Here is a 26,618-nt window from a genome sequence, read left to right on the forward strand (position 1 = left end):
ATGGAGGGAAAAAAATGGCAATATTATCGTGCTCTGCAGAACAAAATGCTGCGTGCCCGGATCAGCAGGCGTAAAGGTTCAAATAATTCCTTGAATACACACCCTTAGCGCAAGGTAGCAAACACCTGTACCCTTGAATAGCGTGTAGGGTCGTGAAGGTCAAAATGAAGGGGGCACAAATTCGGCGTGGCAGTCTGTAGCAACTAAGTTAGCAAGTAAGGCATGCCGGGTGACCGCAACGACAAACACGTGCTTCCGGGGTCTGATTCCGATGGAATGCAACTGAACCGGTTGGTTCAGTTCTTAGCATCACGTGGCTCATCTGTCCAGCGCCAATGTTGCCCCTGCTGAGCTTGCTCACTCCAGAGAACTGAGACGACCTCTACGACCACTGACCAGGGCACCGTCTGTGACGATGGTGGAGCGCGTCAACTCCAACATGCTGTTTGCCAATTTCAATCAGGACTTTACGTGAGTACACAGGCCTTGCACGTCGCCCTCGCTCATCCCCGCAGGTGCATCTCCGTTGGCACGCGCAAAGGCTACAGCATTATTAACTGCGACCCCTTTGGCAGAGTCTACACTATGAGTGCGTGTGCACTTTAGTCTCAGCTCTCCCTTGTCATGCTCGTTACTCGGTATGCTGAGACAGGGTCCATTGCAGATGATGGCGCGCGGGGAATCGTCGAGATGCTGTTCTGTACATCCCTCATCGCCCTGGTGGGCGCCGCTGACTTCCCCCAATCAAGTCCACGCAAGCTGCAGATTGTTAATACAAAGGTACGTAGTAGTCGCCAATGACTTACGTCCCAGTTGGTGGCACCCGCGCAGGGTGTCTTCTAGAACTGGGGAGGAGTGGAATTGGTGGTGCTCCGTCGATGCGTAATTTAGCAACGATACGCATTTATCCTTGACGGATTCAACCACAACCCATGCGCATTCCTGCAGAACACACTCCCATGTGCACCTTTATGCGGTGGTGATGTCAGGTCCATGGTCTGCAGATGCATCATTCCACACTGAATCTCGCTACACGCCAACAGTTACGGAAGGCCATAACAGCATCTGACAGATAGTGTCTCGTCGGGCTCATGACCTGCCCTCGACTGCAGAGGCATCTTGAAGTGCGCGCGGCTACAGTGACTCATGGGGAGCCTCTTGCACAGGACAGATGGAACTATGCCAGTCAGTCGCCAGGCAGGTCGTGATCCTTGTTCCTAAGTCTCTCATATTCTCAACTATGTCTCTGAATGTGGGCATTTCATTTTCTCACGCATTTACCCACAGCGGCAATCGATGATTTGTGAGCTCCTTTTTCCCTCCTCCATCCTTGCCGTCAAGATGAACCGCAAAACGCTTGTCATCGTGCTCAAACTCGAGATCTACATTTATGACATCTCCAACATGCGACTGTTACATGTGATAGAAACAACACCGAACGAAGAGGGTCAGTTTCGATCTCAAGCTTGTGTCATAAAATCCCTAACACTTTCCCCCAGCTATTGTTGCTCTCTCACCATCGTCCGACAACTCTTACCTCGCTTATCCGTCCCCCGTTCCATCGCCTACCTCCCCCCTCGCACAGCCATCTGTGCAGCCCTCTTCACCACCTCCTGCAAACCAACAGACGGGCGATGTACTCCTGTTTTCGACGCGCTCGTTGTCCGTGGCAAACGTGATCCAGGCGCACAAGTCACCAATATCGTTCCTCTCCATCAACAGCACAGGCACGCTCCTTGCGACAGCGTCGGACAAGGGCACCGTCATCCGTGTATGGAGCATCCCCGGCGCGGAGAAGCTATACCAGTTCCGCAGGGGCACGCGCGAGGCGCGCATATACTCTATCAGCTTCAACCTTGTCTCAACGCTCCTTGCGGTGAGCTCGGCGCACGATACCGTACACATCTTCAAGCTTGGTCAGCAGCAGAAGTCAGGGACATCGAGCTCGAAGTCTGTCCCGAGTCCGTCGAGCCCGTCGGAGTCGCTGGACAGCCGCGAGGGCTCGCAGGGTCTTGATGGTGGTTATGAGGCGTATGTTGACAAGAAGAAGACCGGGAGCGTCTCGTAAGCAACGTCTTCCGTTATTCTCTTCGGAAGGATTATTGACGTGACGTTTGTATGTAGATCGGCTTTGAGACGGAGATCGATGCATCTAACGAAGAACCTTACGTCATCTGTTGGAGGATACCTCCCGAACACCTTGACGGAGATGTGGGAGCCTTCGCGTGACTTCGCATTCCTTAGGTTACCGACGAGCGGTGCGCGGTGTATTGTTGCTCTCAGCGGGTGAGTCGATGGTTCCTTCCTGGTGACATCTCTTATGCATTTGTTTCTGAAGGACGATGCCGCAAGTAATGGTAATATCGTCAGAAGGTTACTTCTATTCATACAACATCGACTTAGAGAATGGTGGGGAATGCTCGCTACTAAAGCAATATAGGCGCGTCGCCCCAGCTTGCAGTCCTGTATTGTTGTGTACTCATGCCAACGCTTTAACAGCTTGCTAGACCCGAATGATGAGTCTGCCAACGACTGAGCTGCTGGGTTCTACGTGATAATTATGATACTCTGCTGCATACTCCGTGGGATCGACGCGTCCTGTGTAATGATTAGGATGTCCTGACTGAAACTCTGGGAGGATTTCGCGTCAGCGCAGCGATCTTCCAGTGATTGCTGTTGAAGACTGGAAACAGTGGTTCTATGGATGCTGCGCCACCCGCCCTTTTTTTGAACCTGCGCTCCATGAACGTAGAGGCGGGCTCACAATGGTGGGAAGAGCTATACGTGTTTCGAGTGTATCCGGTAGCTTTCCTGTATCAGGACTTTGTCGGTGTCGAGGTCCGCTTAGCTAGTGTCATGATCGCATTAATGTTCGTAGTACGATACCGCGGAGATGGGGTTCTTCGAGTCCGAGTCCTCGTCGCGGATGCAACCTGACTTGATCTCGATCGAATTGTGACGATCAACAAGCCGATCTTTATTGATTCTTCAACAGACTTGGCGGCTTTCAACTTCTTGACTGCTCTTCACTCAGTCTCCGAGGCAGTGTCCCTCACCTTTCCGTATATCTTGACTGCTATCATCTTGACGTAACTCGATAACAAACCTTCCTCCGTGCCATACGCTGCTGATATGGATGAGGAACAGCCTCTCTTTATCGTCCACCGCGAGCCTCTGGAGCCCGACGAATTAATAGAGCAACAAATCCGAGAGCGCTTCGCTGCGGCCGCTCGCAAGAAACGCTCTGTTCGCGATCAGATTATTGATACGTTCCGGGATGTTTGGCAGGAGTTCTACCTCTGGGAGCTGGGGAGCTGTCAACTGCTCATCCGCGGGCTGGCTAGAACTTCTCGCCGTGCGGTGGAGCCTGTCTTCGAAGACGCTTTGGAGCTGTGCTGTGGCCCTGGCGTCGACGACATGGCTCTGGATGAAGCTCTCGATCTCTCGTTCTCTGTATATGACTTAGAACAAGGGTCGCGATCCACTGTGATATCCTCCGTCACCTCGATCCGCTCCCATGTCAAGCCCCATCCAAAATATGAAGCATGCACACCATCCGCGCGAAATCTCAAATCTGACCATGACGCCGATGATGGAACCCAGGCTGTGCCACTTCGATACATTCAGTATGCCGGCGAACCCGGCTTCAACGAGGTCGAATACGCCATGCTGTTCGACCACTTCGTCTGGCAGGCCTTCTGGCGCGACAACGACGGTGAGGTTTTACTTCCAGTGATGTTCCAGAGCTTTCATGCTGATCAGTGATCTTTTTTCTGATCAAGTCGATGTCATTGCATTGGAAGTCACGCGAAGGTTGACCAAGAACCTTGGGCTATCTTACAATGTAATTGACCAACACACCGTCCTTCCGTGTTTGCTGTTGTCTAACAATCCGGGTGGAACTGGGCTTCTCTGGCGCATGAAACAAAGGTATGTTGATTCAATTCAACTCCAAGTTGATGGAATGTTATGTATCATGCAGAGATCCACTGCTCTGGCATGGATATAAGACTTCGGAATGGTGTAGACGTTCAGTTTATTCAAGAGATTTGGATATTTGGAAGCAAATCAATGAGAACATGGATTTATTCTGCCCTAACCTAAATTGTGTTAATGTATTCTGTGCAACACACAGTAGGTATTTTTCATCTCTGCATTAAAATCACAATGACAAGTCTCAGAGCTGCCTGGTTATCCACTGGATATTCTACAACCACAACTGAGAAGCACTGATATGAAGGGCACCAAACATCCATCTTGTGGATCTAATTGTTTTCTTCTTGTGGAAGATGATAAGGTCTGTTTTCAATGTACTGAATAACTTGACTTATACACAGATATCTTTCAGGATATTATAACTTTACCCAATGAGTCAGAGCAAGCATTTTACAGAAGTATCTTTGGTCTTCTACCAGATGCCTTGCCCTGTCATCTTGCTATTTTATGTCATGTTCCATGCTTTGAGGTAAATTTCTTATGAAATATTAGCAAATTCTTCATTTCAACATCTTTATGTTACAGCTATTCAGGCAAAGGTGTTTATTATTTAGTGATGAACAGATCATTCCACAAAAATTATCTCAGAGTCAAGCACCACTTTTCTTCTGTATGTTGTATTTTTCTATATTTCTATGAACTGTGAGTTATTGACAGTATATGAGCAGATGATGAAATTCTTGCAGAAGATCTTCCAAAGTATACATCTGAATATAATTCTGTGATTAACCTAAACTTTTCATCGTATGTGGTAATTCACACTGGCTAGTCTAAAGCTAACCATAAGACTATAGAATTGATTTTTGTCATCATAACGGACCATGTAACAACTCGACTGGGTGTATGTGCTATGAGTTCAATTTACATTGCAGAAAAAACTGTGGATGTGATCAGCGATGTATGCAGATAATTTTTCACTTAAATAAACACTCACTGATACTCTCTTTTTAGGCAAACTCAGATACAAGGGTTGCAGATGCAATAAAAGATGTATTAATGGCTCATGCAAATGTATGAAGTTTGGTCGAGAATGTGACCCAGAGTTATGCTCTAATCAGAAGGGCAAAAAAAAGTATTACACATTTAGTCTATTCAATAGCTCACTACTAACTATTCTGATCTAATAGAAGTAATTTCACTATTTTTATAAATTTGATCACTCATATTCACAGGCATGTTAGAGAATTCTAGAAAAACTCCACATATATGTGAAAACCAGAAATTACAGTGTAGTCAATGTTCAGTAAGTGTTATCACATTTCTCTTATTTATGTTATAAACTAAAGTGTTATAGTACATTGAAGTAAAGAGTGGATCATATGGTCTAGGTGCCTTTGCTGTTAAGGACATTCCATTAAATCAATTAGTTGGAGGTATGAAGCTTTCTGCTGCCTTATGACAAGATCTAATGTCTAGTGATTTTAGAGTATATTTCAGAGATTGCTCCAGATTATAGAATTGAGAATATGGTTGATGCAGTACAGTATGTCTACAATCTGAGGTTCTATTCATTCCTCTTGCTTACAGTATAATATTGTTTGTCAGAACACTAAATGATTATCGCAAATTGAATTATGCATTTGCACTCAATGAAGCTCAGGTCTTAGATGGTGCAACTGTTGGTAATGAGACACGCTATATTAATCATTCAGAAAACCCCAATGTAAAAGCAGAAGGTAAAATGTCTCTAATTAACAATTGATCAAACTTATACTTTTACCAGTGATGTGGGTCAATGGAGAACACAGAATTGGGCTATACTGTGGTAAGTTACAATTGCAAACAGTTGGCCCAACTAATATCCTTCTACCTCTGTAGAGCGAAGAATCAAAAGGGGCAGAGAGTTGCTGCTATCATACGGAGATAAATATTGGCCAGCTACATGATTTATCTTACATCAGGAATATCATTACTCTGCCCAAACCTCTTTAATTGTATATTGCCACTGAATATCGGAGATCCATAGCACAAAGTGTTAACGACTCCATCCAGCTTGAATTAGTAAGTTATTTGTTACTTTTTCTGCAGGTGCTGCATTATGATCCCTCTCACTAGGGAATCACGACAAGTGTAAGCAAGATTCATCAATGGTAAGATAGTAATTGACTTACATGTAAAATGTCTTTATAAGTGACTCGACTTCCTCCGGCGACATCTTGATATCTGCAAGATCAGATCAATAACATAAACAACACAGCATTATTTGACAACACACATTTCTGAGGATCTAGCCAAGAGAGCTAAGATGAGTGTTTGTCATGCTGTATATAGCACGAAAGACGTACTCTTGCTGAACTCCTTCCCGATGTTCTTTTGTATGAACCGCTGTAGGGATGGGACAACCAGCTTGATGGCCTCGTCACAGATGGTATCTCTTCCCTCATCATCCCAGTGCAGCACTCGAGCCAACTGGTGCCGCTCAAGCACTTCATCCAGCAGATCGAAGAACCGCGTGAACTTCTCCTTCGTCGCGCTCTTGCTCTTGTCCCTGTCATCCGCAAGTGTCTGCAGCAGCGGGGAGAAATTCGAGTCAAAGTACCCGGCCTTAGCTGTGCGGAAGTTCGAGTTCAAGATGTCCTGCGTCGGCTTGGAGAGTAGTGAGAGGATGTCTGCGCGCCGCTCGAGGATAAGATGAGTGCGCAGGTACGAGATGTTGTTGATCAAGAATATCGAGCCAAAGGCGGGGCGCTTGTTGGCACGAGACAGCGCGAGGAGGGTTTGGATGACAGTAGACACCACATCGTCTGTGCACGCAAGTCAATGAGCAATATTGTGAGCCAGATGGAATTGACATACATGTGAAATGCTCAAGAATTGTCTTCTCGTCGATCTCTGCAGTCCTTGAAGCTCTGACAACCTGCGCTCCTTCACCCATCTTCCAGTTGCCATCGCCCAGGCTGAGCAACACCGAAGCGGCCTCGTTTCGTAGCTCCGGAAGACGCTCCATGTATTCCACAGTCTGCACACACAGCGGTAAATAATTTCAAGGAACGAACGATGCAGTATTGGGCTCACCCGACTCGTTATATCAATCACACCGGTGCTGACCTCACCACGGTTGCTCAGTGCAGCTGCCTTGATATCGGCAATGAACTCCGGGAAGCTACGCTGGCATGCTGAACGAATGGTGTTCACGCCATCTTTCAGCTCGTTCTCCTTCCGACTAGCACGTCGGCACATAACCTCGTCCCATCGTGTCTGAGAAGCAGTCAGTGAGGAGTATGCTGACAATGCAAGGATTGTGTGTTTGTGTAGAGATCGCTTGATTATGGAATTGAGTGATGAGAGGGTCGACGTAAACAGCGTTGTTAACGGTGTGATGAGGGAAGTGTATGTTGACGTAACGAGTGACTGGGCAGGTAACGGTGCGAGCTCTGTCAGAAGATTATATTCGTCCTGCGTAATCCCCTCAGCTACCTCTCAGGACGCTGGGCGAATAGAAGAACACGCTGACCTCCGCGACGTCCAGAACGTGGTCCACGAATTTTCCTAACTCTCTGCCAGCAGCAGTCCCGTCGATTGTCGCCGCACGGTCCAGGACGCGTTTCCCATACAGCTCGAGACATTTGCGACCCCACGCTCCGCGCATATCGCCGTAGCCCTTCTGAGCCTCCTTTAGCGAAGCCAAGATGCCGGGTGCGGCAGGATGTGAGGGGTGTGTTGCGGGGAGAGGAAGCGTCCGCAGGAACGTCACCAGTGGTTCCAATGTTTCAAGCAGATCGGGTGGGAAGGGTGCGTAGGCGAATTCCACTCCGCTAAGAGGCAAGCCAGAGGATCCTTCTGCGACAAGTGTGGTGTACAGCTGAATGAGCTTCTTTGCGCCCGTCTCGATCAAACGAGCCTATATCAATGGCATCAGAAGAATTCCATCGCATTCGTAGAGCGAGACCTAACCGTGTCGCGGGAGGCACCTTCAAACGACCCGAATGCGAGCGTCGCGCTCATTCTCTGCATGGTCTCGATGTATTCTTGAAGCTGACCAGGCTGTGGACTGCATGAACGTTAGGTGGGCTGGAGAGAGGAGTTTAATATACAAGCGAGCGTAAATTCACTCACCCACGGAGAACCAGGGCTTCCTCTGCAGCAATACCTTCTTGGTAACTCGCAATTTCGTCGATCTTCATCAAAGCACTTTCGATATCTAGTCCATTCAGGAAAAACAGGAGGGGTTTATAACGTCAGGCTTACTCTTTGCCCTTCTCGTCAAGAGTTGTGTCGAGTTATACAGCGGCAGAATGGACTTCTCGAGCTTCACCAGCCTGGTATCGAAGCTGGTGAGGATGGCTGAGAAGTAGTCACGTATATGCGCATTCTAAACATTTCAATCGGGCTTACTGGTCATTCTCTGCGAAATCTGGCGTGTCTTGTTCAAGTTTTGCTCCAGCTACGTTCGCCGTGAGTATCCGCAGAATACAGAGGTACTGCACGCACCAATTCAATCTCTGCCGACTCGTCATCCATTGCGCTGGTTAGCGGAGCGAACAGTCAACTGTATTCAATGGATATTTCCGCCCGCGGTCGCTCTTAGGTTTTCTTGAAATATTAATATTTGGATCCTCTCGGACAACTGTTGGAGGACTAGGTAACAACGGCGGTTCCTTGGCTGCCTCACGGATGGTGGTGACTGACGAGACTCTGTAACCGGATGACTCAAGACTCACCACACCTTAACTATTTTTACAGGGTTGTCAACCTGGATCCTATAGCGAACAACAGAACTCGTAACAACTGAGCTTCGTTGTGAGTCCGCGCGCCGTCGCCGTGAGGCCTTGAAATGTAACAGCCGTAAGCGTAAGCGCCCTTGACATTTATGGCAGCTCCAGCGGCGACACCGTGACATCATGTACACCCCCAACTCCTTCCTTGACCACGAATCGAATCCTTTTGGGTGCCCTTTTCTGGATCATGGACTTGCGAAAACAAGCCTTCTCTTGGGAAGAACAACTGGCTTATTATCAGAGAACTTATTTTGTTATGTCAAACGGCCTGGCGGCCCTCTTCTTGTTGACATCTACCAATCAGCAGTCTTGTTCAAGGAAATCCCGACATGACTACGTCCTTCGGTTTTTGTACAATATGGATATGTGGGAGCCATGACTAGTAGGCAAGGTCAGTACCCTACGATGAACTATTGGTTGCCTTGAACTCGATGTCAAGGGGATAGTTGTCATTGTTCGATGATCGAAAGTGACGACGTACTGCGGTGAGGCTCGTATTTTTATTGTTTGTCCATTCGGCAGACTCTGTATCCACTGAACGTCGAGTGCATCGGCAATGAAATGTGCAACGGTACTTCTTTATCTCTGTCATGGTTATATATCCGGTCCCGTCGGGTGCTCCTCTCCTCCACCGCAACCTGCCCATCTATTTCACCGTCCTTTCTGTTTTCCCTTCGTATCTTGCATGATGTCTGTCGCGTCGGCAGCGTCTGCGTTCACACTTGTCGAGCGCAGCGCTCACAGCCCAGTATCCGTGATCTCCGCGGAAGACGTAGCAAGAATGGAAAAGAACGCGTACGCCAGGGAGTTCTACTGGTTTGTCTCCCTCCGCAAGCCTGTTGCATGTGTACAGTTGAAAGTCGATGGCCACTCCGCCATCCGTCGATGCGGTGCTACTTTGCGAGTCCAGTATTTCTCGGAGAAGTCCAGCTCGTCACGGTCAGCGGGCGGCGTCCCGGGCATAATGCGCCTTCGTTCACTGCCCTCGGTACCGCTGGTTGTGCTTGACGTTCGCCTCCAGGTGTATTTCTATCGGATGCAATGTATGATCAGCGAGACCTGCCACCCACTAGTGATCCACGCCGAAGCCGGATGTGTGGTCCGCTCCATTATATCGTGTAGCGAACCATGGGTCGCGCGGCGATGTATCTCGGAATGGGCGCAGAGGCTGTTCTTCAGTGCAATCGCTCGCCTTGATTATTCGCGCACTGTTGCTGTAATCGTGCACGATATTATGGCTGACCTCTTCTGGGCCTCATGGGATAAGAATTGGTATTTCGAAGAAAAGCTCCTTGACCTTGCGATGGCTGCGTTCATCATCAGTTGGCGTAGTGTATGTCATTTTTCTTGGGAATGAATAGTATTTACGTAGCATCCTTGCAGACCGACCTCCATGTTTTCGGCTCGGGAACTGGCCTGGATGCTCTCACTGACTTCCTGGAGAACATGAGGTCGCAGCTGTTGAGCATAACCTCATTCGTCGGCGACCTTTTCGCGCTCGGCATTCTGCCGCCTTCAGACATGTGTTTGCTCATATCAGTACTCATTGACGTGCCATGGTCCCTGATACATTACCGCGGTCTCCATCTCCTTCTCCTGCGTGCGTCCTTGCACGTCGGTGAGTGCGTCCCGCGGGAGTTCCTGGAGCAAATCCGAGCCACCATCGTTTGGAAGGCGAAGCACGATATAATGTCCGTGCGGAACGATATGGCTCAGCGGTGGGTTCTCGTACGTGTACTTCCGCTCGATAGCTCGGAGCATGGGTACTGATCAGCTGTCTGCAGGAGATTTGCAACGTCATTGATACAACACTCTCGCAAGACGGGGTGCGTGCCATTATGATCTCTAAAGGCACTCAGGCATGCCATCGCTGGGCCGAGCACCTCTCGCATGCGGAACTAGCACGCCTCCTGCGAGGTATACCTGTTCACGATGGCGGGCTTTTTGGGGCGTTGATGGTCTGAGTGCGTACTTCGTGAACGTTCCACACCCTCTTTGCGTAACACCCGTTGGTATAGTCACTAGAACAGCTGCAAGCTTGTCGTATGATTTTGCAACAACCCAACCCGCCCCCCCTTCGGCGGGGATGTAATTGTAGCAGCTTCCTTGTCGTTGTATCGGTATATGCGCGCTAGTTACATATGTGCCCGATCGTTGCCTTGATTACTTGGGCTGTGACAGAATTGATATGTGCGTTCGAAACAAGGATATGACAACAGAGAAGAATGAAGATGCCGTCATTATAATCAAGATTTCTTGCAAGCTCCGGAGATCTGGCGGTCATACCTTGACACGTCTGACCTCGTACCGGATCTTCTCGCCATCTCTGAGTAGGACAATGACCTTGCCTGAGCCCTCCTCCCAATGGTCCAGCCGCCGCAGCTTGGGGCACTTCCATGCAAACACGGACGCTACCTCATCGTTCTTGCGCACGCGACTGCGGTCGGATAACGAGAGGATAGATGGATCCGCAGCGAGGGCGGACACTTCGTAGAAGAAGCGGACGCCGTAGAACGTAGTGAGCTCAGGCATGTTCGAGAGCAGGGTCGCCCATTCGACCTGTCGCGGAGCATTATTAAGAAAAACATCGGTATCAAAAAAAAGAACGGCGCACAGCATTGGTGTTTATGACCGTAACAGGTTTGCTCGCACTGGTCGTCTGCGGAGTATTAGCGGCTCCGGGCCCTCCTCGTTTGCCGACATCCAGCCAGGTCAACTTCGGTACGCACTCCACAAGCCGCCTCAGATCATCCATCTCATTCCACCCAGCGAGTTCTAACCTCTTGAGCGCATTTGCGCCATACTTCTTCAGGCTCGCTAGGAATACATGATCCCACGTTGACCCAGTCAATTGCACGCCCTTAATGGTCTCCAGTGGCCTCCAGCCTGGTTTGTCGCAGGGGCACTGCAAGATTACGCATACAACTTCCTTGCTTGCCTTGAGCTCGCGGAGGCGGGAGAGCGAGTTCGGCGGGAGCGCGAGCATCGCACGGTTGGTACCCCCGGTAGCAGTACGGAATGAAATATCCAGATGAAGGACCTCGATGTTAGCGTGAGTGAAAAGGAAGGTCGCAGCGGCGTCAAGACCGGCATGAGGGGAACACCACAAGTTGGTCAAAACCAGATTTTTCAAATAAGGCCAGCGGCCGCAGAGCAGGAAGTCGTCAGCGGTGGGATTGAGATAGCCGGCACCACGGCGTTGGGTATAATCTACATGCAGGACCTGATACCAATGTGAGCATGTGCGCTTAGCGAGCAACGCCAAGAGGCCGAAATCACCTCAGATTGGGGCAGTCATTCAGCATAGCAGACATGCGAGAAAGATCCGGAATTTTAGTCGTGCCGTAATTGTGTTTCGTGGCATGAAGACCAGCAGATTTCAGTCCATGTAACTGAATGGAGATGGATGATCAAGTCTGATCGGACTGCATGGAAGTCGACTCACAACGGTACGACGGGTGTTTCGGCTGGTGCCTCCCTCATGATCAGGGTGTGCGTCGGGAGTAAATACGAGATTGTCATTGATCTCGAGGTGTCTCAGGCCCTGACATTTCAGCAGTGTGGGCCATATGTCGTCAATAGAAATGGGAGAGTGATTGCAAGACTAGGTCAAGGAGTCGAGAGCAGTCATTCTCGCCAAAGCAGCAGCCAAGAAGCGCTCCTGTTTGACATGCATCCCAAGCTCATCGTCCGTAGACTCGAGATCAGTATCGGTTGTAAGAATATCTGATGGAATAGACTCTGGCTCTGTCCCGCGTTCGTCCAGGATCGGAGAGAGCTTATACTGGCACCCGCCAATCCTGGCCGGCAGCGACGCCAGCAACGCCAACAGCTGGCGCAGCACATTGAGCGCAGTGAATGGGTCCGTGCGGTCATATGAGAGCGGGTTGATGTCAACAGTCTGAACGGTCTTCCGAGTACGCGCCTTGTGCCCGGAGGGCGCGCCTCGGATCTTGGACGACATGGGGTGCACGGACGCGTCGCAACCGTTTGGATGACTTGCTATGACTTGACCTTCCCATCGGCCCCCCACAAGGTGCCTGCCTAAAGAGCTGCGGTTCCAAGCCTCGAGTCACGTTGGGCTCACTATCATGGCGCTTAGACAATTGCAGAAGGTTGTGATGGCGCCATGGGAGGCATGCGGTCAGTACCGCCACAAGCGCTTGCCGTTATCAAGGCCAACGGGTGTGGGTTACTCAGTATCGACCTGATACCAAGATAAATATTGTTGACACCTCTGCTTGGGGAGATTGTTGGCTCAGCCTTAAGAGATACTTGGTACCGGTGGCTAGGCCAACTGCCATCGTGGTCTTCGAAGCTTGACGCTGCAGCCATAGATCCAGATCGCGGCTGCAAGTGTCAGTCTTAAAAAGGAAGGTGACGTAGTTTGTAGGTGGGCACAAAACCTTACCGATCATTATTCTGTCTCATACGTTCGAGCCATAATCTACAGTCCCAAAATACCCAATCTACGCCTAGCAATTACACAACAATCCGAGAACGTCACATGAACGGCCAAATGGTCCGTTGTTCAGTAAAAAGTCATCAGTAGCAGCTCATGATAACCAAGTCCAGGTAAGGGACCGCATCACGCAGGCACAGTGATAGCTTCCTCCGCACCCTTTATGCTACCCTTCTCGATCGACCCGGCTTCGGCTGTCTCAGCACCTTGCTCCATCTTCTCGTTCTTGATATCGTCGACGTACACCATCTGATCGAAGACGATGAGTAATACAGAGGCAGATATAAATCAGTACGTACCTCCTCGTCATTGTAGTTGGTCTCCTTGATGTCGCGGATAACTAAATACGCCAGAGGGAAAGAGACCAGCATCAAGATCCAACTGGCAAGCTGAACGCGCATGTTAGCACGGATCGTAGGCAAGACTAAGAAGAAACGGACGACGTACAAGTTCGTTCAGGTATGGCGTCGCGACTGCGTCCATACCAAAGCTGCCAGCTGCTCCCTAAGACAAATGAAGTAATGAGAACACGGAATTACAATGGCTAAAGGAGTACGTACGGCACTCTGCAAGGCCTTGTATATACCGGCAAAGCGCGCAAGCTTGAACGGATCGTTCGTGAGCGCACTCATAATCCAGTAAGCCAGGGCCTGATAGCACGCATCGCCGAAATAGTCTGAAAGGACCGCAACTCAGCTCGCACGCGTATACTCGAGTATCGAAGACTTCGACATACAGAAGAAGTAGAGGGCGCCTTTCCCTCTGTAGTTCGCGTGCTTGTAGTTGATCAGGACAATCGAAGCGGCTGGCTCACGCTTGAACGTGACCTGCCATGAGAGCGCCACAGCCCAAACGATGATAGTAATCACAGCAGTGACAGCGAGCCCAAGATAACCGCGGGTGCGGCGATGCAACCACTTCACGTCAAGCACAAGGTAGCCGATCATGAGCGCACCAATGATCGCACCTGCGCCTTCGAGCGTCGCATTCAGAGCACGCGTGGGGCCATCGAACTTCCCGGCGTTTACAGCTCCCTGATAGGCATAAAAGTAGTTGGACGCGAAAAACATGGGTGAAAGGGCTGGGATGCGTCTCAAAATTGAGATATAGGCTAGATGCATGCCTCTCACCGATGACGCGCCAGTCCTTACACAAGCGGTACATTGCAATAAGTTCCTCGTGAGGAGCAGACGCAGCCTCGAGTTTAACAATCGTTCCGTCGCCACGAACGACTTGGTTTGGCGGCAGCACGAGGAACGCCGAAGCAATACCGACGAAGATGATAACAAGGAACGCCTGCGTGCACGCTGGTCAGTACGGACTCTGGATATGTGGGTGCAATAGACTCACTATATAAGTCGAAGTCGATACAGCGCTAAGTTTTCCGCTACGGATGTTGATGGCTAATGCAATGACTGCGCCAATGAAAGAACCAAACTGGAAGATCGCCCAGAAGATCCCAAATGCTTTTCCCTTATCTTTCTCGAGCGGATAACTCATCATGATGGAGCCCTGGGCCGACCACAACAGAGCTGCAGATATACCCAACAGTGCGCCAGCGAAGATGAGGAACCAGGCTGTCCCCTGCGTCTGGTGGCTGCGGAGAAGGTGTGAGATATCCCTGCGTGTCCAAGCCTCCGGCAACTCACCACCACAGCGCCCCAACATAAAGTGCGTATCCGAGAGTCCCGAAAAAAAGGGTCAGTCGGGGACCAAGCACTACATCAAAGTGAGTGTTACCACATGGCATAAAGAGGATCTACTCACAGTTGTTAATTCCGCCGCTAATCAGTCCTGTGACAGCGAACATGCCATAGAGCACGCCGTTCGCAGTGTCACTCAGTGTAACATCCTGGGTCCCTCCAGCTCCCAAGTTGGAGACAGCACTGAACATGCCCACTGTCGCAAAACTGAGCAACGTCCTCAGTCACTACACCACGGACTTGTACTGAGGAACGCAATGCGCACCATGTTATGCCAACCAAGACCACCTGCACCATAGGCGTGCTGCACGTGGAGATACACTCGGTGTCAGCATCGCACGACCAGCATCTGGGGAGACGGTACCGACGTGTAGAACTGCGGAAACTTGATCTGTACCATGCCGGCCTCGGGAAGTGTGTGTTGTCCTGCTAAGGGCGCTGGAGAAACCGGCAGAGAGGAGCAAGGCTTCCTGCACGACGTTGGGGGTACCTCGACTTTATACTATGCGTTCACACGAGGAGCATTTGGAAGAAGCGATAAGATTGTGACAGCCTGACAGGCTGGTCCACGCTTGCCACTTAGCGCAGGCTCAGCGATAACTGGGGACGTTCGGGATACGGTGCAGAGGTGCCGCGTGCACGGGGCATGGCAGAAGGTGCCAATTTCATGTCCTGGCCTGTTTCAGGCTGACAGGAGGCCTGACATCGCCGCGCCACTACCATCTTCACATGCACGCTAGGATTCCTGTGAGAATTTTTCCTCGAGAGTCGTCTGAGATTGACCACTCACGGTGGTGATGGATAACTTAGAGGCCTCGTGCCAGCGGCCAGTAGAGATTGCAGTCGTGCCTGGAGTCGGATCTGAGTGCAACAGTCTGGAATATCGATATCTTGGTCCCTCCTGAGTTGGTGGACGCGATACCGCAATGATACCGAGGAATGAGAGCCTCGCGGACCACGGTCGTTTTTAGAAGTCAACGTCGTTCATCTTTAGATCGCAGCCCGGCCGCCGGCCCGAGCTCGCAACTGCAACTTACCTTTGGTAAGATACTACACATACCTCCAGGTGAAGCTGACTCACTTCAGAGTCATTACACCAAAATACTTCTACAACTTCTTCGAAGGGGCATTTGCCCACCCACACTCTCTTGTTTTCCAAGAAGACTTCCTTTCTTCACTACCATGGCCCGACCTGAACAACTCGCCGACTCGTCGAACGGACTTACCCTGTCAGATGTTCCAGAGGCGGATCTGGTTCCAGAGGAGGATTCTCACCTCATAGCAGACTTGTATAGGCTGTCGAAGAAGAGTCCCAAGCTTGTCAGGTCTTCGGAGTACAAGGCGCCTGCCGACTCGAGCATTGGTATCCGGAGCTGGAAGATGAACGAGTTCAAGTATTATGACGTGCCGTCGCCGTTTCCAACTCTTGCGAGAGGTGTCTTTACACAGGAGTTAAAGCACCCGTCAGGCGATGTCAAATACCGCATCGTCGCGCGAGGGTACGACAAGTTTTTCAACATCGGGGAAGTGCCTTGGACGACAGTGAGCCAGTTCCTACTCGAACATTCATAGTTTCTCATCTACTATCAGTGGTCGTCTCTAGAGGCACAAACGACGGCTCCGTACGTCCTTACTCTCAAGTCAAACGGCTGCATCATATTTATCGCCGCGCTCACGCCCTCGAAACTGCTGGTGACGTCGAAACACTCGCTCGGTCCTTCGGCTTCTGCATCAGGCGAGAGCCACGCGCAGGTAGGAGAGCGGTGGCTCCGCAAGCACCTCGCAGAAGCAGGCAAAACCGAGGAGCAGCTCGCGTCTACGCTCTGGGGAAATAACTGGACCGCGGTGGCAGAGGTACGTGCGAGACAACTCTGCGTTTCTCTCTCGCCCAATCTCATTCCGCTTATAGCTTTGCGACGACTCGTTCGAGGAGCATGTGCTTCCGTACTCGAAGGACAAGACAGGTCTCCACCTGCACGGCCTAAACGAGTGCACAAAGCAATTCAAAACGATGCTGCAGGACACGGTAGACACGTTCGCGAAAGAGTGGGGTTTCATCCAGACCCCGTCGACCGTGCTCAAGTCGATACCCGAGGTGAAGGAGTTCACCGAGGCAGTTGGGAAGTCGGGAAGCTGGAGGGGCGAGGCGCTGGAGGGTTTTGTCGTGCGGACGCACGTAGTTGCACCAAAGGACAGAGCCTCTGCGAAGCCATCGCCGTACGCCCCGGGCTCCTCGTTCTTTTTCAAGGTCAAGTTTGACGAGCCGTACATGATGTACCGTGATTGGCGGGAGGTGACAAAGATCCTGCTCTCGAAAGGCCCTAGCCAAGGGAATCTGCCCAAGAGCAAGCTTCGTCGCCCGGAAACAGTGGTGTATGTGAAATGGGTGATCGATGAGATCAAACGTGACAGGTCGCAGTTTTCCCAATACCTGAAGGGCAAGGGAATCATCGCCACCAGGGATAGATTCTTGAAGTGGATGGAAGGTAAGGAGGGTAAGGAAGCTGTGTCAGTGGTGAGTGAGGAAAAGGTGACGATCGTGCAGGAGGGGGAGAAGTTTGGCAAGACAGTGATAGTGCCAGTGGCAATTCCGGGCGTCGGTATGTTATACCTCTGTAGCGATGTGTTCACGCTAACTCATGATCCATGTGAAGGTAAAACGTCTGTTGCAGTCGCGCTGGCACATCTGTTCGGTTTTGCACATACACAGAGCGATGATGTACACGTGAAGAAAGCAGCGCCGGTCTTTGTCAAGAATGTCGTCAAACTCCTCCAGACTCATGATGTGGTCATCGCTGACAGGTGAAGTTCCTTCCGTTTGCCATGGCTGTGCTCCACTCACATACGCTAACACCAGAAACAATCATCTGAAACAGCACCGTCAGGCGCTGCGCGACGCCGTCCGCGACTTCAATCCGCCCGTCCGGCTGATGGCGCTCAATTGGTCATTCGACCAGCCACCATCGACGATCCACCGAATTTGCGGGGACCGCGTGCTGGCGCGGGGTGCCAATCACCAGACGCTCCGGGGTGATGCGCTCACGAAGTCGCACGAGGACGTCATCTGGCAGTTCCTGCGCCAGGCGGAGGAGCTGCAGGACAGCGAGGTCGATGTTTCGGTCGAGATGGACCTTGAGGAAACGCTGGAAGAGGCGATCAAGCGGGCCGTCGACGCCTGCGTGCGCATCCTCGGTGTGCCTATGCCGGACCAAGAGAAGCTAGGCGAGGCGCTTGCGGTCGCACGCGGGTACGCGCCGAAGACGAAACGACCGGAAAGCGAGCAGGAGAAGAAAAAAAAGACGCCGCGGTACTACGGCATTCTAGCGGAGGTGGATCTGGAGGACGTGTTACGGAAGAAGTTGGCCGAACAAGGCATACCCACGAAGGCACAGGAGTTTTGGGACCGTCTAGTCACCGACAAGCGTGTCGCACAGCGTCCACACGTCACGATTGTGCACTCAAATTCGCTGCCTGTTGAGACCCCATTGTGGGAGCGGTGCGGTGAACTTGACGTGATGGCCTCGCCGCCGCTCTTCAGCTTCCGGCTCGGACATCTGGTGTGGAATGACCGTGTTATGGCTGCTACAGTCGTAGACATGGCCGTGTGTCAGGACGAACAGGGTACGGACCAGAAGGGCCTGGATTTCGTGCAACATCTCCCTGCGGACCTCAAGAAGGTATTGCACATAACCGTGGGAACAGGGACTTCGTCGATCCTTCCTGTAGAAGCGAGAGGCTTGGTGGAGATGTGGAGGCAAGGGGAGCATTCGGCGGAAATTGGTGCCGTTGAATTGAAGGATGTATGGGTGAACGGTCGAGTCAAGGGACTCATGAGCTGAACTTTGCGCTTACCTGGATTGTACACGTCTAACTTATTACCTACATACTGTATCGACCACTCCACTCAGGCCATTCAGTCCCAGCTAGCCCTCCACTCTGCACATTCTACTTAGTACGTACCTGCCGTCAATGATACTCTAATTGCAACCCGTGTATCGTGTGGTCGTGTTCTGTGTCGGCCTCTTGAGTGGCGATGAAGAAGTCGCGTCCACTAAGGCCCCTGCGTATGTACCAGATTTGACGCCTGAAAATAAATTAAGCCTTCCGAGGTGAGTAAATCCAGTTGCTTCTTCCATAAACCCATGGTAGTCCATTGAAATCGAGCAGATCATACAAATACTTGAGGGGGAAATATCACGGACCATTCTGTGAACGCTTTCATACACGCCATTTGGAGCCAGATGGAGACAAATGGACCGATGGAGAAAAGCCCGATTCCTGATCCTCAGGCTGATGCGTTCGACAGTGGATCGGGTTGAGTAGCTTGCAGATATACGTTGAGAGGCTGAATTCAAATAATTTATAAGAAATTGGATCAGCAACAGCAGAAATGCCGCAAGATGTATGTGCCAGTAGACGGAAGACAGAGGCTCGGGTGCGGCAAGTTGTGCAACGCGAGTCGCGTCGCGCGACGTGATCACGTGTACACCACTTTCTCGCGACTTCCCGAAACAGTCAACAGAGATTTCTCGACGCCCGCCAGAAAACCGACCGCAATTGACATCCGCAAGCACCTACCATGCCGGTGAGCTCCTCTTATCGTCTGTATGATGGTTCGATCCTGCATGACCTACAACTGGCAAAAATTTCGGAGTTTCTGCGAGTTCTAGAGGTGGATTGCTGTTCGGAGAGGTGGATGACGGCGGATGAAGTTCAGATGGGAGATGAGGGCATGGTATAGAGTGTCACCTATACTCTCGCATGATGCGGTGTTTTCAGTTGGAGGATTTGGATACCGGAGTGGGTCATGCTGGTTATGAGAACGGCCGAATTTGAAGTGAGTGGTACTAGGACTGACTGTCTCTCCGTCTACAGGCACAAGAATCAAACTTCAAACGCTTCGTCGAGGTTGGCCGAGGTGTGTTCGACTCTCTATAATCTGGAAGTGTAGAACTGATTTGGCCTTTGCATAATGTAGTTGTGCTCCTCAAGGGCGGCCCGCATGCAGGTCACATCGCTGTGATCGCGGAAATTATTGACCACAATCGCGTGAGTAGTACGTTCCCGCCGTCCTTTGCTTAAGATATTTTGCTGAGTGTCTCATGACAATGCTAGGCCATCATCGACGGTCCCACAACAGGCGTGCCTCGGCAATCCTTCCCCTACCGCCACCTAACACTTACACCATTTGTCCTCACCAAGCTGCCCCGCGCAGCAGGCTCTGGGGTCATCCGCAAGCAGCTCGAGAAGGAGGGCACCGTCGAGAAGTGGCAGAAGTCATCGTGGGCACAGAGACGCGCGGCGATCGAGAAGCGGCGGTCACTGAACGATTTCGAGCGCTTTTGTGTCTTGCTCGCGAAGAAAGCCCGCAGAGATACCGTGCGCAAGGGCGTCGCTGCCGCTAGCAAGTCTACGTGAGGGTCTTAGGCGCTGGGCGTTCCGACGCTGTGCAGTGATTTGCGCCGATTGGCGGCGGGCAGGTGTCAAAACGGTTGGGGCGTCTTCCCTCGATTGCCTCGCGCATCGTATGTTGGCATTGTTGTCTATGTACACCACATGAATATGACATGGAGCATGCAATACCCTTTTGGCCTGCCACACTGGGATGCGGCGACTCCACGCAACGAATTTATGTGTTCAGGATTATTCTTCTCTTTTACGATAAGATCAATGCTGAGAACGCATCCCTCACTGCTTAGAAGTTAGTTACTAGAGTGTCCTGAGCGTCGGTCATGCATTTTTCGTGACGTGCTATGCGTGCCCTTTCGAACCCGCTCAACGTGCCGTTCGGCCTCCAGTTCCTGCAGTGCAGCTTCCGCCCAACCCATGAACCCATGTCTTTCAAATGCAGCCTTCAGTCGTTTCTCTGCGTCCGGCCACGACCACTGAAGCGCATCCTTAAGATGTGGTTGAGACAAGGTAGATGCCAATTCTGGGTCAAGCTCCTCGTCCTCTGGATCTGGCGAATTCCTGGGTCTACAGAGTATAAGAACACTGAAGGACTTCAGACTGAGTACACTCACGTCGCGTACTCCCAGCGCGGTCTCTAGGACCCAGACGGCCGTCCCGGTTCCAACGCGAACGAGAAGGCTAGCGATGCAAAACGCTTTCGCGGTAGGTCGATATTATACCCTGCTCCTTTCACAGCAGAAAATAAATGTGGCGATGGGGGAATCCGCTGCCAGTGGGGTCAAAATTGGCTGCGTCGGAGGAATGGCAGCCATTCGACGCGATGCAGAAGCTTCTACCCATGTTACGAGAGTTCGTGTGATCGTTTGCCAGTGTCCTATCAAGCGCAATACCTCGCTGGCGCCGAAGCAGAAAGACAGTCAAAGCCGTGGGTCAGTGCTAGCAGCAGACAAACGTCACGATGAGAACGACAAACCGAGCATACATATTTTAGAACTTACCATGGACAATGATTTGGGGTTTTGGTATCATCCCGTCCCCTTCCCCACTAAGAGGGATGATTTTGTAGTCTGCCTTGGGAGACTAGAATTTTGGAACCGTTCAGAATAAAATAGCTGTTAGTCTGATGTGTCCTGGCCGGCGTCCATGAAACTGTGAGTATCATCTTCTGAAGAGTTCGAAATTGTTATTTCCACTGCATTCATATGGTCTATTTCAGAACTTTCATTGAGAGAGTCGACTCGACGTTGAACGAAGGTGGGACGCAGGATCCTCTTGATCAAAGGCGTGAAGTGCCGTAGAGCTACGTACATATATTGAGTTAATATTGAGTATGACAACGTATTCAAGCAGAGCAATAAACTCACGTCAACCGCGCGTCCGCGTCGGTACTAGCACTCCTTTGCTGATACCTGTCGTAGAATGGGGACTAAATCACGAATTCACATTCTCAATAGCACTAAAGCACCATAGCCACAGATAATTGCCGCATTATGAAAGTACAACCATACCATTATAATACAGGTGCGTAATTTCGAAACACCGGCAGTCGTTTAGACCAGATCAGAGGGCACCTTCGCATCCGACGAGTGTCCCGACGGGAGGTTAAGCATCGCCAATGACACTTCGTCCGTCCCAGAAAAATCTACAGGGCGACCGAGAGAACCCCGGAAAGTAATATTTGCCGGACCAACCCGACGAACAATGTCCATTGACCAAGCGTATCCGCGGACAATGCGCAGAATAACCAATCCTGGAACGATACCCTGCACCGTCGCCAACCATGAGCGCAGGAAGAAATGAACGAGCTGCATGACTTGCCTCCAATTGCACGAGTAACGGAACGCAGAGATTTGCACCGGCGTTCTGCAGCCCATATAGTACTACAAATATGCAAGAGACAATACCGTATGGCAGTGCGGATTCTACCAGTAGAGCTTCAAAGCCGGTGTAGGTTTCCTTCAAGTGATCGGTGATCACAGAGGGAAGCTGACGGCGGAGGTCCAGGAGCCGCCACGTAAGGGAGATACTGAGGAGGATGTTCAGAGACATGGCTAGCGATGCGAAGGGTACCGATAGGCTGAGGGTAGATTGATCCCATAGGCCAGAAGATGTACGAGACGCCTGTATGCAGTGGAGGACAGACATGACTGCGGAACGCGTCGACCGTAGCACTGTGTATAGAATTTGAGAACCATACCTGTCGATGCAAGTAAGACAAGGATCAAGCAAAGTGTGATGTAAGCCTTCTTCCATAGCTCGTGCACTCGAAAAATCTAGGATATTGTGATAAGGAATAGAACGATAATGGAGATAATCGTGCTCACCAAGAATCCTTGAGCAAGGAAGATTGTGACGACCGAGGCTGCAATGGAAGCAGTATTGACCGGTAGAGACTGCCGTTCGACGATGAAGGCAAGTGGGCCACCGGGATAGTTGCGCTCGTCAATCCACGCATGTTCATTGAAATTGATGCTGCAAATAATGTTCACCGTCGACATGGTGAACTGTGCACAAACAAAGGGAAGCCATATAAAACGCCTCTTCTGGTTCTGATTCTGGAGGATACATCTGACGGCCGTATAGAAGACCGACGTATGTACCCCTGCGCAGTCAAATATAATCAATAACCATGGGAGGGCAGCATAACAGTACGACATACCCCATGCCATTGCGCCGATGTAGACGGCAGCATTGATAGATTGCTCATACCAAAGCTGCGACGGAGACTCATCTGTGGCGTACGAGGTAGACATTCCGAGGGCCCGAGGCGCATGGGGTTGCAGAGACTCGTTAGTTTCAGCATGATATAGCTCGTCTCTGCGCGGTTTGACAAACATCTTTGGACATACAGGGCCGCTCATATTGAAACCGCATTGGGAATACGGAATTCACAGTAAATCCGGTATCAAAGCCTCCATCTCATCGAAGAGGATGTTGCATGGATAATCATTATGTAAGACCCCTTCTGACAATTGACAGAGATGCGACCATCGCATCCAGGCGGAACTGGGGTGAGAACATCACGTTTTCGGATATTCAGAAACCACACCCACATCTGCATTGTATGGATGTACTCCATCCCGTACCATCGGACGATCTGATATTCTTAGAAGACACGTACAGTGTGCCACGACGGATACGGCTTCGCAGATGCATAAGTAGTACACATTCGCGGGTGTCGTAACGTAGAGGCTTCCATTATAACGGATGATGAAAGCTATCATAACCCCAAATCCTTGACAAGACAGTGACCTGGGTAAATGATGAGATGGACATTCGGCGTATGAGCATCGGGATGCATTTATTGGGTTCCGAAGAATCCACTGAAAGCAAGCCTGTGGGTAGCATGAGGCAGGAGAAGAACAATATTAATGTCCCACCGCCGACTGGCTCAGTGCACAAATAGACGACAACAACTTCACCAGCCTTACCGGAAAGTTGATCAGATATTTCGCAACACCATCATGATGATGCCAGTACTTGCGCGCACGCATAGTAGTTCAGCGAGAATCAAGAAAGTGTGGCTATTCATGATGTTCTGAATCATGACTTTGTAAGTTGTGACTATGATAGTAAGCAAGGTACCGTCTATTCTGCCACTGCACTAGCCTCTGTAACCGCGTAATGATCATCATCCTTCCACTCCTCGTAGTTACGCTCGACGTATTCTCGCACCTGGACCCAATCCCGACACTGGTGAATTACCCCTGAACCGTAAGCCGCCTGCGTCTTTCTTCCGTCAACGTTGAGGGCAGCGAAAGCGGGCTCCAGCGTCTCATCAGCACTGCACAGTACCATCTGCCGCAGGTATGTGAGACAATGCAGGGCGTGTCCAGCGTCGTGTGTCGCACGGCTTTCGTTGCGATGTCCATTAAACATCTTGCGAAAGCTGTTGAGACAGTGAATCTGGTGGTACATCGAAACCGCGTAATAAGCGTCGGTTTCCCCCAGGCGGACGAATCCGTGTCCGAACGGGATGACGGATGCCCAGTCGTTGTCGTCATCCATGCCATATCGATCGGAGTCGACAACTTCCAGTGCTACAGGGCGGACCCTGATGGGCAATCTGGTGAGTGCGTGGATGTGTGTACTCGATTTGCCGCCTGAATGCGCGACGATTAACTACACTGTACGCGGCACTAGGGAGCGAAACTCACTTTGCACGAACGTGCCGATGGTGTTAAGGACCAGCGAGACAACGAGCGCAATTATCACTGCTCGAATCACGCTGTTGGGGAGGATGTGATGCTTGTGCATGCTTTGGGTCGTGACGATGTGCGAGGCGGGGAGTGCTCGAGCTTCTGTAAGTCTTATGAAGTGCCAAGAGTAGTTAGATGCGCGTTACCCGATGACCCCGTCTTGTTCCAGTATCCCCGGTCTAATGTACATCACCTGGTTAGTTGAACTGATTTTTCTACCGGAATTCTGGGTTCTGGTGAGTAGACGCTGTATAGAGACGAACTCTGAAGACATCCTTCTCGCCTTGGAACAGACTTCTGTTGGAACACGTGTCCAACAGGCAAGCAGCGGGTGTACCTGTGTGCTCCCCGGTATCAATCCGTAGACTGGCGGAGCTACATTTTCTATAATGTCGTTCCAATCTAGTAGGCGCGCTACTTGTGCCCGGGTTGAAGAATCCAACTTGTACGTGGCATCTGTCTTCTATCAAGCTGCCATATGCTCCATGTCTGATAACATCGACATGTAACGTGTCTTGTAGGGTCTATAGGACCAACTCTCCAGCGTAGAGAGTTTTCATCCCTTCTCTGGGTGTTTTCTTGCAATTAATATCTCTGTGCACAATTCACTGACGCAGTTTGTTTGCACAGTTTGTCGGGGTCCTGAAACCAGCAATGTATCTCTTCACGTCATATTTGGATGTTTGCTATGAGGTGTGGCCACACAATATTACGTCTACGGACGCAAAAAGCTGCTAACAACCTGCATGTAACGGTCTCGCTCCTCCCAAAATGGTGTATGACTCGACTGCTCAAAGGTAATCCACTTCACCTCCGCGATGTTCTGATAGAACGGCGCAACGACGAAATCCTGTGCGATATCGTTCCTACCGTTGATCACGAGCGTGGATGTGCGCACGAGATCTAAGCGGTCGATAATTGTCCAGTTCTGCAATATACTGTGCAAATGGACTCGTTCAGCTCAAGCCATGCAATCTTAGAATTACACTCACTCGGCGCGAGCGACAGTGGGATCGCCATTCGGTCCGAATATCTGATTGAAGGAGTAGGTCATCTCCTTGGGAACTGGTTTGACAGTACAACCATGAACTGCATTGAACTGCGCCAATGCCGGGCGAAATTCTTCCATGTTTGTCATGCCCGCCGCCAGACCCTCCTGCACGGCCTTCGGGAAGGACCGCGCCAGCATCGCAGTGGACTGGCTCCACAGATCCGACGCAGCGAGCGAGTCCGATAGAATGAGGTACCTGAGTCCCTCTGGCTGTCTGCGAACCTCGAACTCGGCGCCGAGAACACCACCCCAAGAATGTCCCAGGAGTGCGAACGAGTTTTGAACAGAGAGAGAGGAGATGAGGTTCGCAAGCTCGTCGACGAATAAGTCGATGGTCCAGAACGAGGACGGTTTATCTCTCAGGTGCGTCGATCTCGCGTTTCCGATCTGGTCATAGAAAACGATAGGGATGGATGCCTTGATGGCGAGGTCGGAGATGGGGAGGAGGTAATCGTGGGATAGGCCCGGTCCACCGTGAAGAACGACGAGTGGAGTGTTGGAGCCGTCTACTGTGGCAAGGTCACCGACGACCTTGTAGTACGTCTGATACGTCTCTCCCTGGTACGTGAAGGGGATGGTGCCTTCGGTAATAGGTATGTCGTTGACTGCTCCCCCGAGGCAAGCGAAGGAGGAGAAGAGGGCGAGCAACTTGGTGCAGTAACGATTCTTCTGGATCATTGTAGCGCTGTTAATGTGGCAAGATAATGGTAGACCTTTATAGCATGCGTATGCCTTTTGCAGACTTTCTCTTGAAGTCCCCGTGCACTGACACTGTTCGGATGCTTCGCATCTTTGCGCATCCTTCTGTGGGCAAACAAACAATGACAGAATAAAGTTCAAGACTCAGTAAGGTTTGTTGGACCCACAGTCACAACCTTCATTCGGCTGTTCATCAAGTTGATGAACGGCTGAATTAGGCGGCGCGACTGACGATATTCTCTTGTAGCCGACGACGGCGTGCTAGCTAAGCATTGCATCGTGGATGTCACCACCGAGTATGTTCTCTCGACGAGCAGTAGCGTCCCTCCTCGTTCTGATCAGCGGCTTGAACCTCATACACATCGCGCACTATGTTAG

At 50.9% G+C, this 26,618-nt stretch overlaps 12 protein-coding genes across 12 annotated transcripts; 6 read left to right on the plus strand and 6 right to left on the minus strand.

Moving 5' to 3' along the window:
• Nucleotides 1-415: 415 nt before the first annotated feature.
• Nucleotides 416-2,536, plus strand: SCP_1502620 (Autophagy-related protein; the record flags this gene model as incomplete). The annotated part of the gene is made up of 8 exons (XM_027764366.1): nucleotides 416-471; nucleotides 516-589; nucleotides 665-780; nucleotides 1,288-1,447; nucleotides 1,500-2,064; nucleotides 2,125-2,286; nucleotides 2,339-2,440; nucleotides 2,500-2,536. 8 exons carry the CDS (start codon nucleotides 416-418, stop codon nucleotides 2,534-2,536), a joined length of 1,272 nt encoding a protein of 423 aa, XP_027620167.1.
• Nucleotides 2,537-3,132: 596 nt separating this feature from the next.
• SCP_1502630 (hypothetical protein) lies at nucleotides 3,133-3,765 on the plus strand (the record flags this gene model as incomplete). The annotated part of the gene is made up of 1 exon (XM_027764367.1): nucleotides 3,133-3,765. The coding sequence occupies one exon, from the start codon at nucleotides 3,133-3,135 to the stop codon at nucleotides 3,763-3,765; it is 633 nt and encodes a 210-aa protein (XP_027620168.1).
• Nucleotides 3,766-5,971: 2,206 nt separating this feature from the next.
• SCP_1502640 (hypothetical protein) lies at nucleotides 5,972-8,457 on the minus strand (the record flags this gene model as incomplete). The annotated part of the gene is made up of 12 exons (XM_027764368.1): nucleotides 5,972-6,047; nucleotides 6,108-6,159; nucleotides 6,212-6,223; nucleotides 6,282-6,740; nucleotides 6,793-6,955; nucleotides 7,012-7,392; nucleotides 7,451-7,837; nucleotides 7,891-7,987; nucleotides 8,053-8,137; nucleotides 8,185-8,280; nucleotides 8,332-8,380; nucleotides 8,428-8,457. 12 exons carry the CDS (start codon nucleotides 8,455-8,457, stop codon nucleotides 5,972-5,974), a joined length of 1,887 nt encoding a protein of 628 aa, XP_027620169.1.
• Nucleotides 8,458-9,399: 942 nt separating this feature from the next.
• Nucleotides 9,400-10,678, plus strand: SCP_1502650 (hypothetical protein; the record flags this gene model as incomplete). The annotated part of the gene is made up of 3 exons (XM_027764369.1): nucleotides 9,400-10,047; nucleotides 10,098-10,442; nucleotides 10,499-10,678. The coding sequence occupies 3 exons, from the start codon at nucleotides 9,400-9,402 to the stop codon at nucleotides 10,676-10,678; spliced, it is 1,173 nt and encodes a 390-aa protein (XP_027620170.1).
• Nucleotides 10,679-10,994: 316 nt separating this feature from the next.
• On the minus strand, nucleotides 10,995-11,700 carry SCP_1502660 (hypothetical protein; the record flags this gene model as incomplete). Its single annotated transcript, XM_027764370.1, has 2 exons — nucleotides 10,995-11,273; nucleotides 11,329-11,700. The coding sequence occupies 2 exons, from the start codon at nucleotides 11,698-11,700 to the stop codon at nucleotides 10,995-10,997; spliced, it is 651 nt and encodes a 216-aa protein (XP_027620171.1).
• Nucleotides 11,701-12,318: 618 nt separating this feature from the next.
• On the minus strand, nucleotides 12,319-12,678 carry SCP_1502670 (hypothetical protein; the record flags this gene model as incomplete). The annotated part of the gene is made up of 1 exon (XM_027764371.1): nucleotides 12,319-12,678. One exon carries the CDS (start codon nucleotides 12,676-12,678, stop codon nucleotides 12,319-12,321), a length of 360 nt encoding a protein of 119 aa, XP_027620172.1.
• A 624-nt stretch (nucleotides 12,679-13,302) lies between these two features.
• On the minus strand, nucleotides 13,303-15,279 carry SCP_1502680 (UNC93-like protein; the record flags this gene model as incomplete). Its single annotated transcript, XM_027764372.1, has 11 exons — nucleotides 13,303-13,425; nucleotides 13,476-13,565; nucleotides 13,624-13,680; nucleotides 13,737-13,852; nucleotides 13,913-14,257; nucleotides 14,307-14,472; nucleotides 14,527-14,773; nucleotides 14,826-14,895; nucleotides 14,944-15,086; nucleotides 15,145-15,183; nucleotides 15,248-15,279. 11 exons carry the CDS (start codon nucleotides 15,277-15,279, stop codon nucleotides 13,303-13,305), a joined length of 1,428 nt encoding a protein of 475 aa, XP_027620173.1.
• Nucleotides 15,280-16,061: 782 nt separating this feature from the next.
• SCP_1502690 (tRNA ligase 1) lies at nucleotides 16,062-18,718 on the plus strand (the record flags this gene model as incomplete). The annotated part of the gene is made up of 5 exons (XM_027764373.1): nucleotides 16,062-16,421; nucleotides 16,470-16,733; nucleotides 16,789-17,479; nucleotides 17,534-17,681; nucleotides 17,737-18,718. 5 exons carry the CDS (start codon nucleotides 16,062-16,064, stop codon nucleotides 18,716-18,718), a joined length of 2,445 nt encoding a protein of 814 aa, XP_027620174.1.
• Nucleotides 18,719-19,458: 740 nt separating this feature from the next.
• SCP_1502700 (60S ribosomal protein) lies at nucleotides 19,459-20,297 on the plus strand (the record flags this gene model as incomplete). Its single annotated transcript, XM_027764374.1, has 4 exons — nucleotides 19,459-19,464; nucleotides 19,755-19,797; nucleotides 19,858-19,928; nucleotides 19,995-20,297. The coding sequence occupies 4 exons, from the start codon at nucleotides 19,459-19,461 to the stop codon at nucleotides 20,295-20,297; spliced, it is 423 nt and encodes a 140-aa protein (XP_027620175.1).
• Nucleotides 20,298-21,841: 1,544 nt separating this feature from the next.
• On the minus strand, nucleotides 21,842-23,128 carry SCP_1502710 (hypothetical protein; the record flags this gene model as incomplete). The annotated part of the gene is made up of 5 exons (XM_027764375.1): nucleotides 21,842-22,054; nucleotides 22,110-22,438; nucleotides 22,489-22,564; nucleotides 22,616-22,893; nucleotides 22,951-23,128. The coding sequence occupies 5 exons, from the start codon at nucleotides 23,126-23,128 to the stop codon at nucleotides 21,842-21,844; spliced, it is 1,074 nt and encodes a 357-aa protein (XP_027620176.1).
• Nucleotides 23,129-24,267: 1,139 nt separating this feature from the next.
• SCP_1502720 (hypothetical protein) lies at nucleotides 24,268-24,695 on the plus strand (the record flags this gene model as incomplete). The annotated part of the gene is made up of 2 exons (XM_027764376.1): nucleotides 24,268-24,360; nucleotides 24,435-24,695. 2 exons carry the CDS (start codon nucleotides 24,268-24,270, stop codon nucleotides 24,693-24,695), a joined length of 354 nt encoding a protein of 117 aa, XP_027620177.1.
• A 510-nt stretch (nucleotides 24,696-25,205) lies between these two features.
• On the minus strand, nucleotides 25,206-26,219 carry SCP_1502730 (proline iminopeptidase; the record flags this gene model as incomplete). The annotated part of the gene is made up of 2 exons (XM_027764377.1): nucleotides 25,206-25,428; nucleotides 25,483-26,219. The coding sequence occupies 2 exons, from the start codon at nucleotides 26,217-26,219 to the stop codon at nucleotides 25,206-25,208; spliced, it is 960 nt and encodes a 319-aa protein (XP_027620178.1).
• Between the last annotated feature and the right edge of the window lie 399 nt (nucleotides 26,220-26,618).

This window comes from Sparassis crispa, assembly GCF_003851025.1.
Source record: "Sparassis crispa DNA, contig_000014F, whole genome shotgun sequence".
In the NCBI taxonomy this organism is placed as follows: domain Eukaryota; kingdom Fungi; phylum Basidiomycota; class Agaricomycetes; order Polyporales; family Sparassidaceae; genus Sparassis; species Sparassis crispa.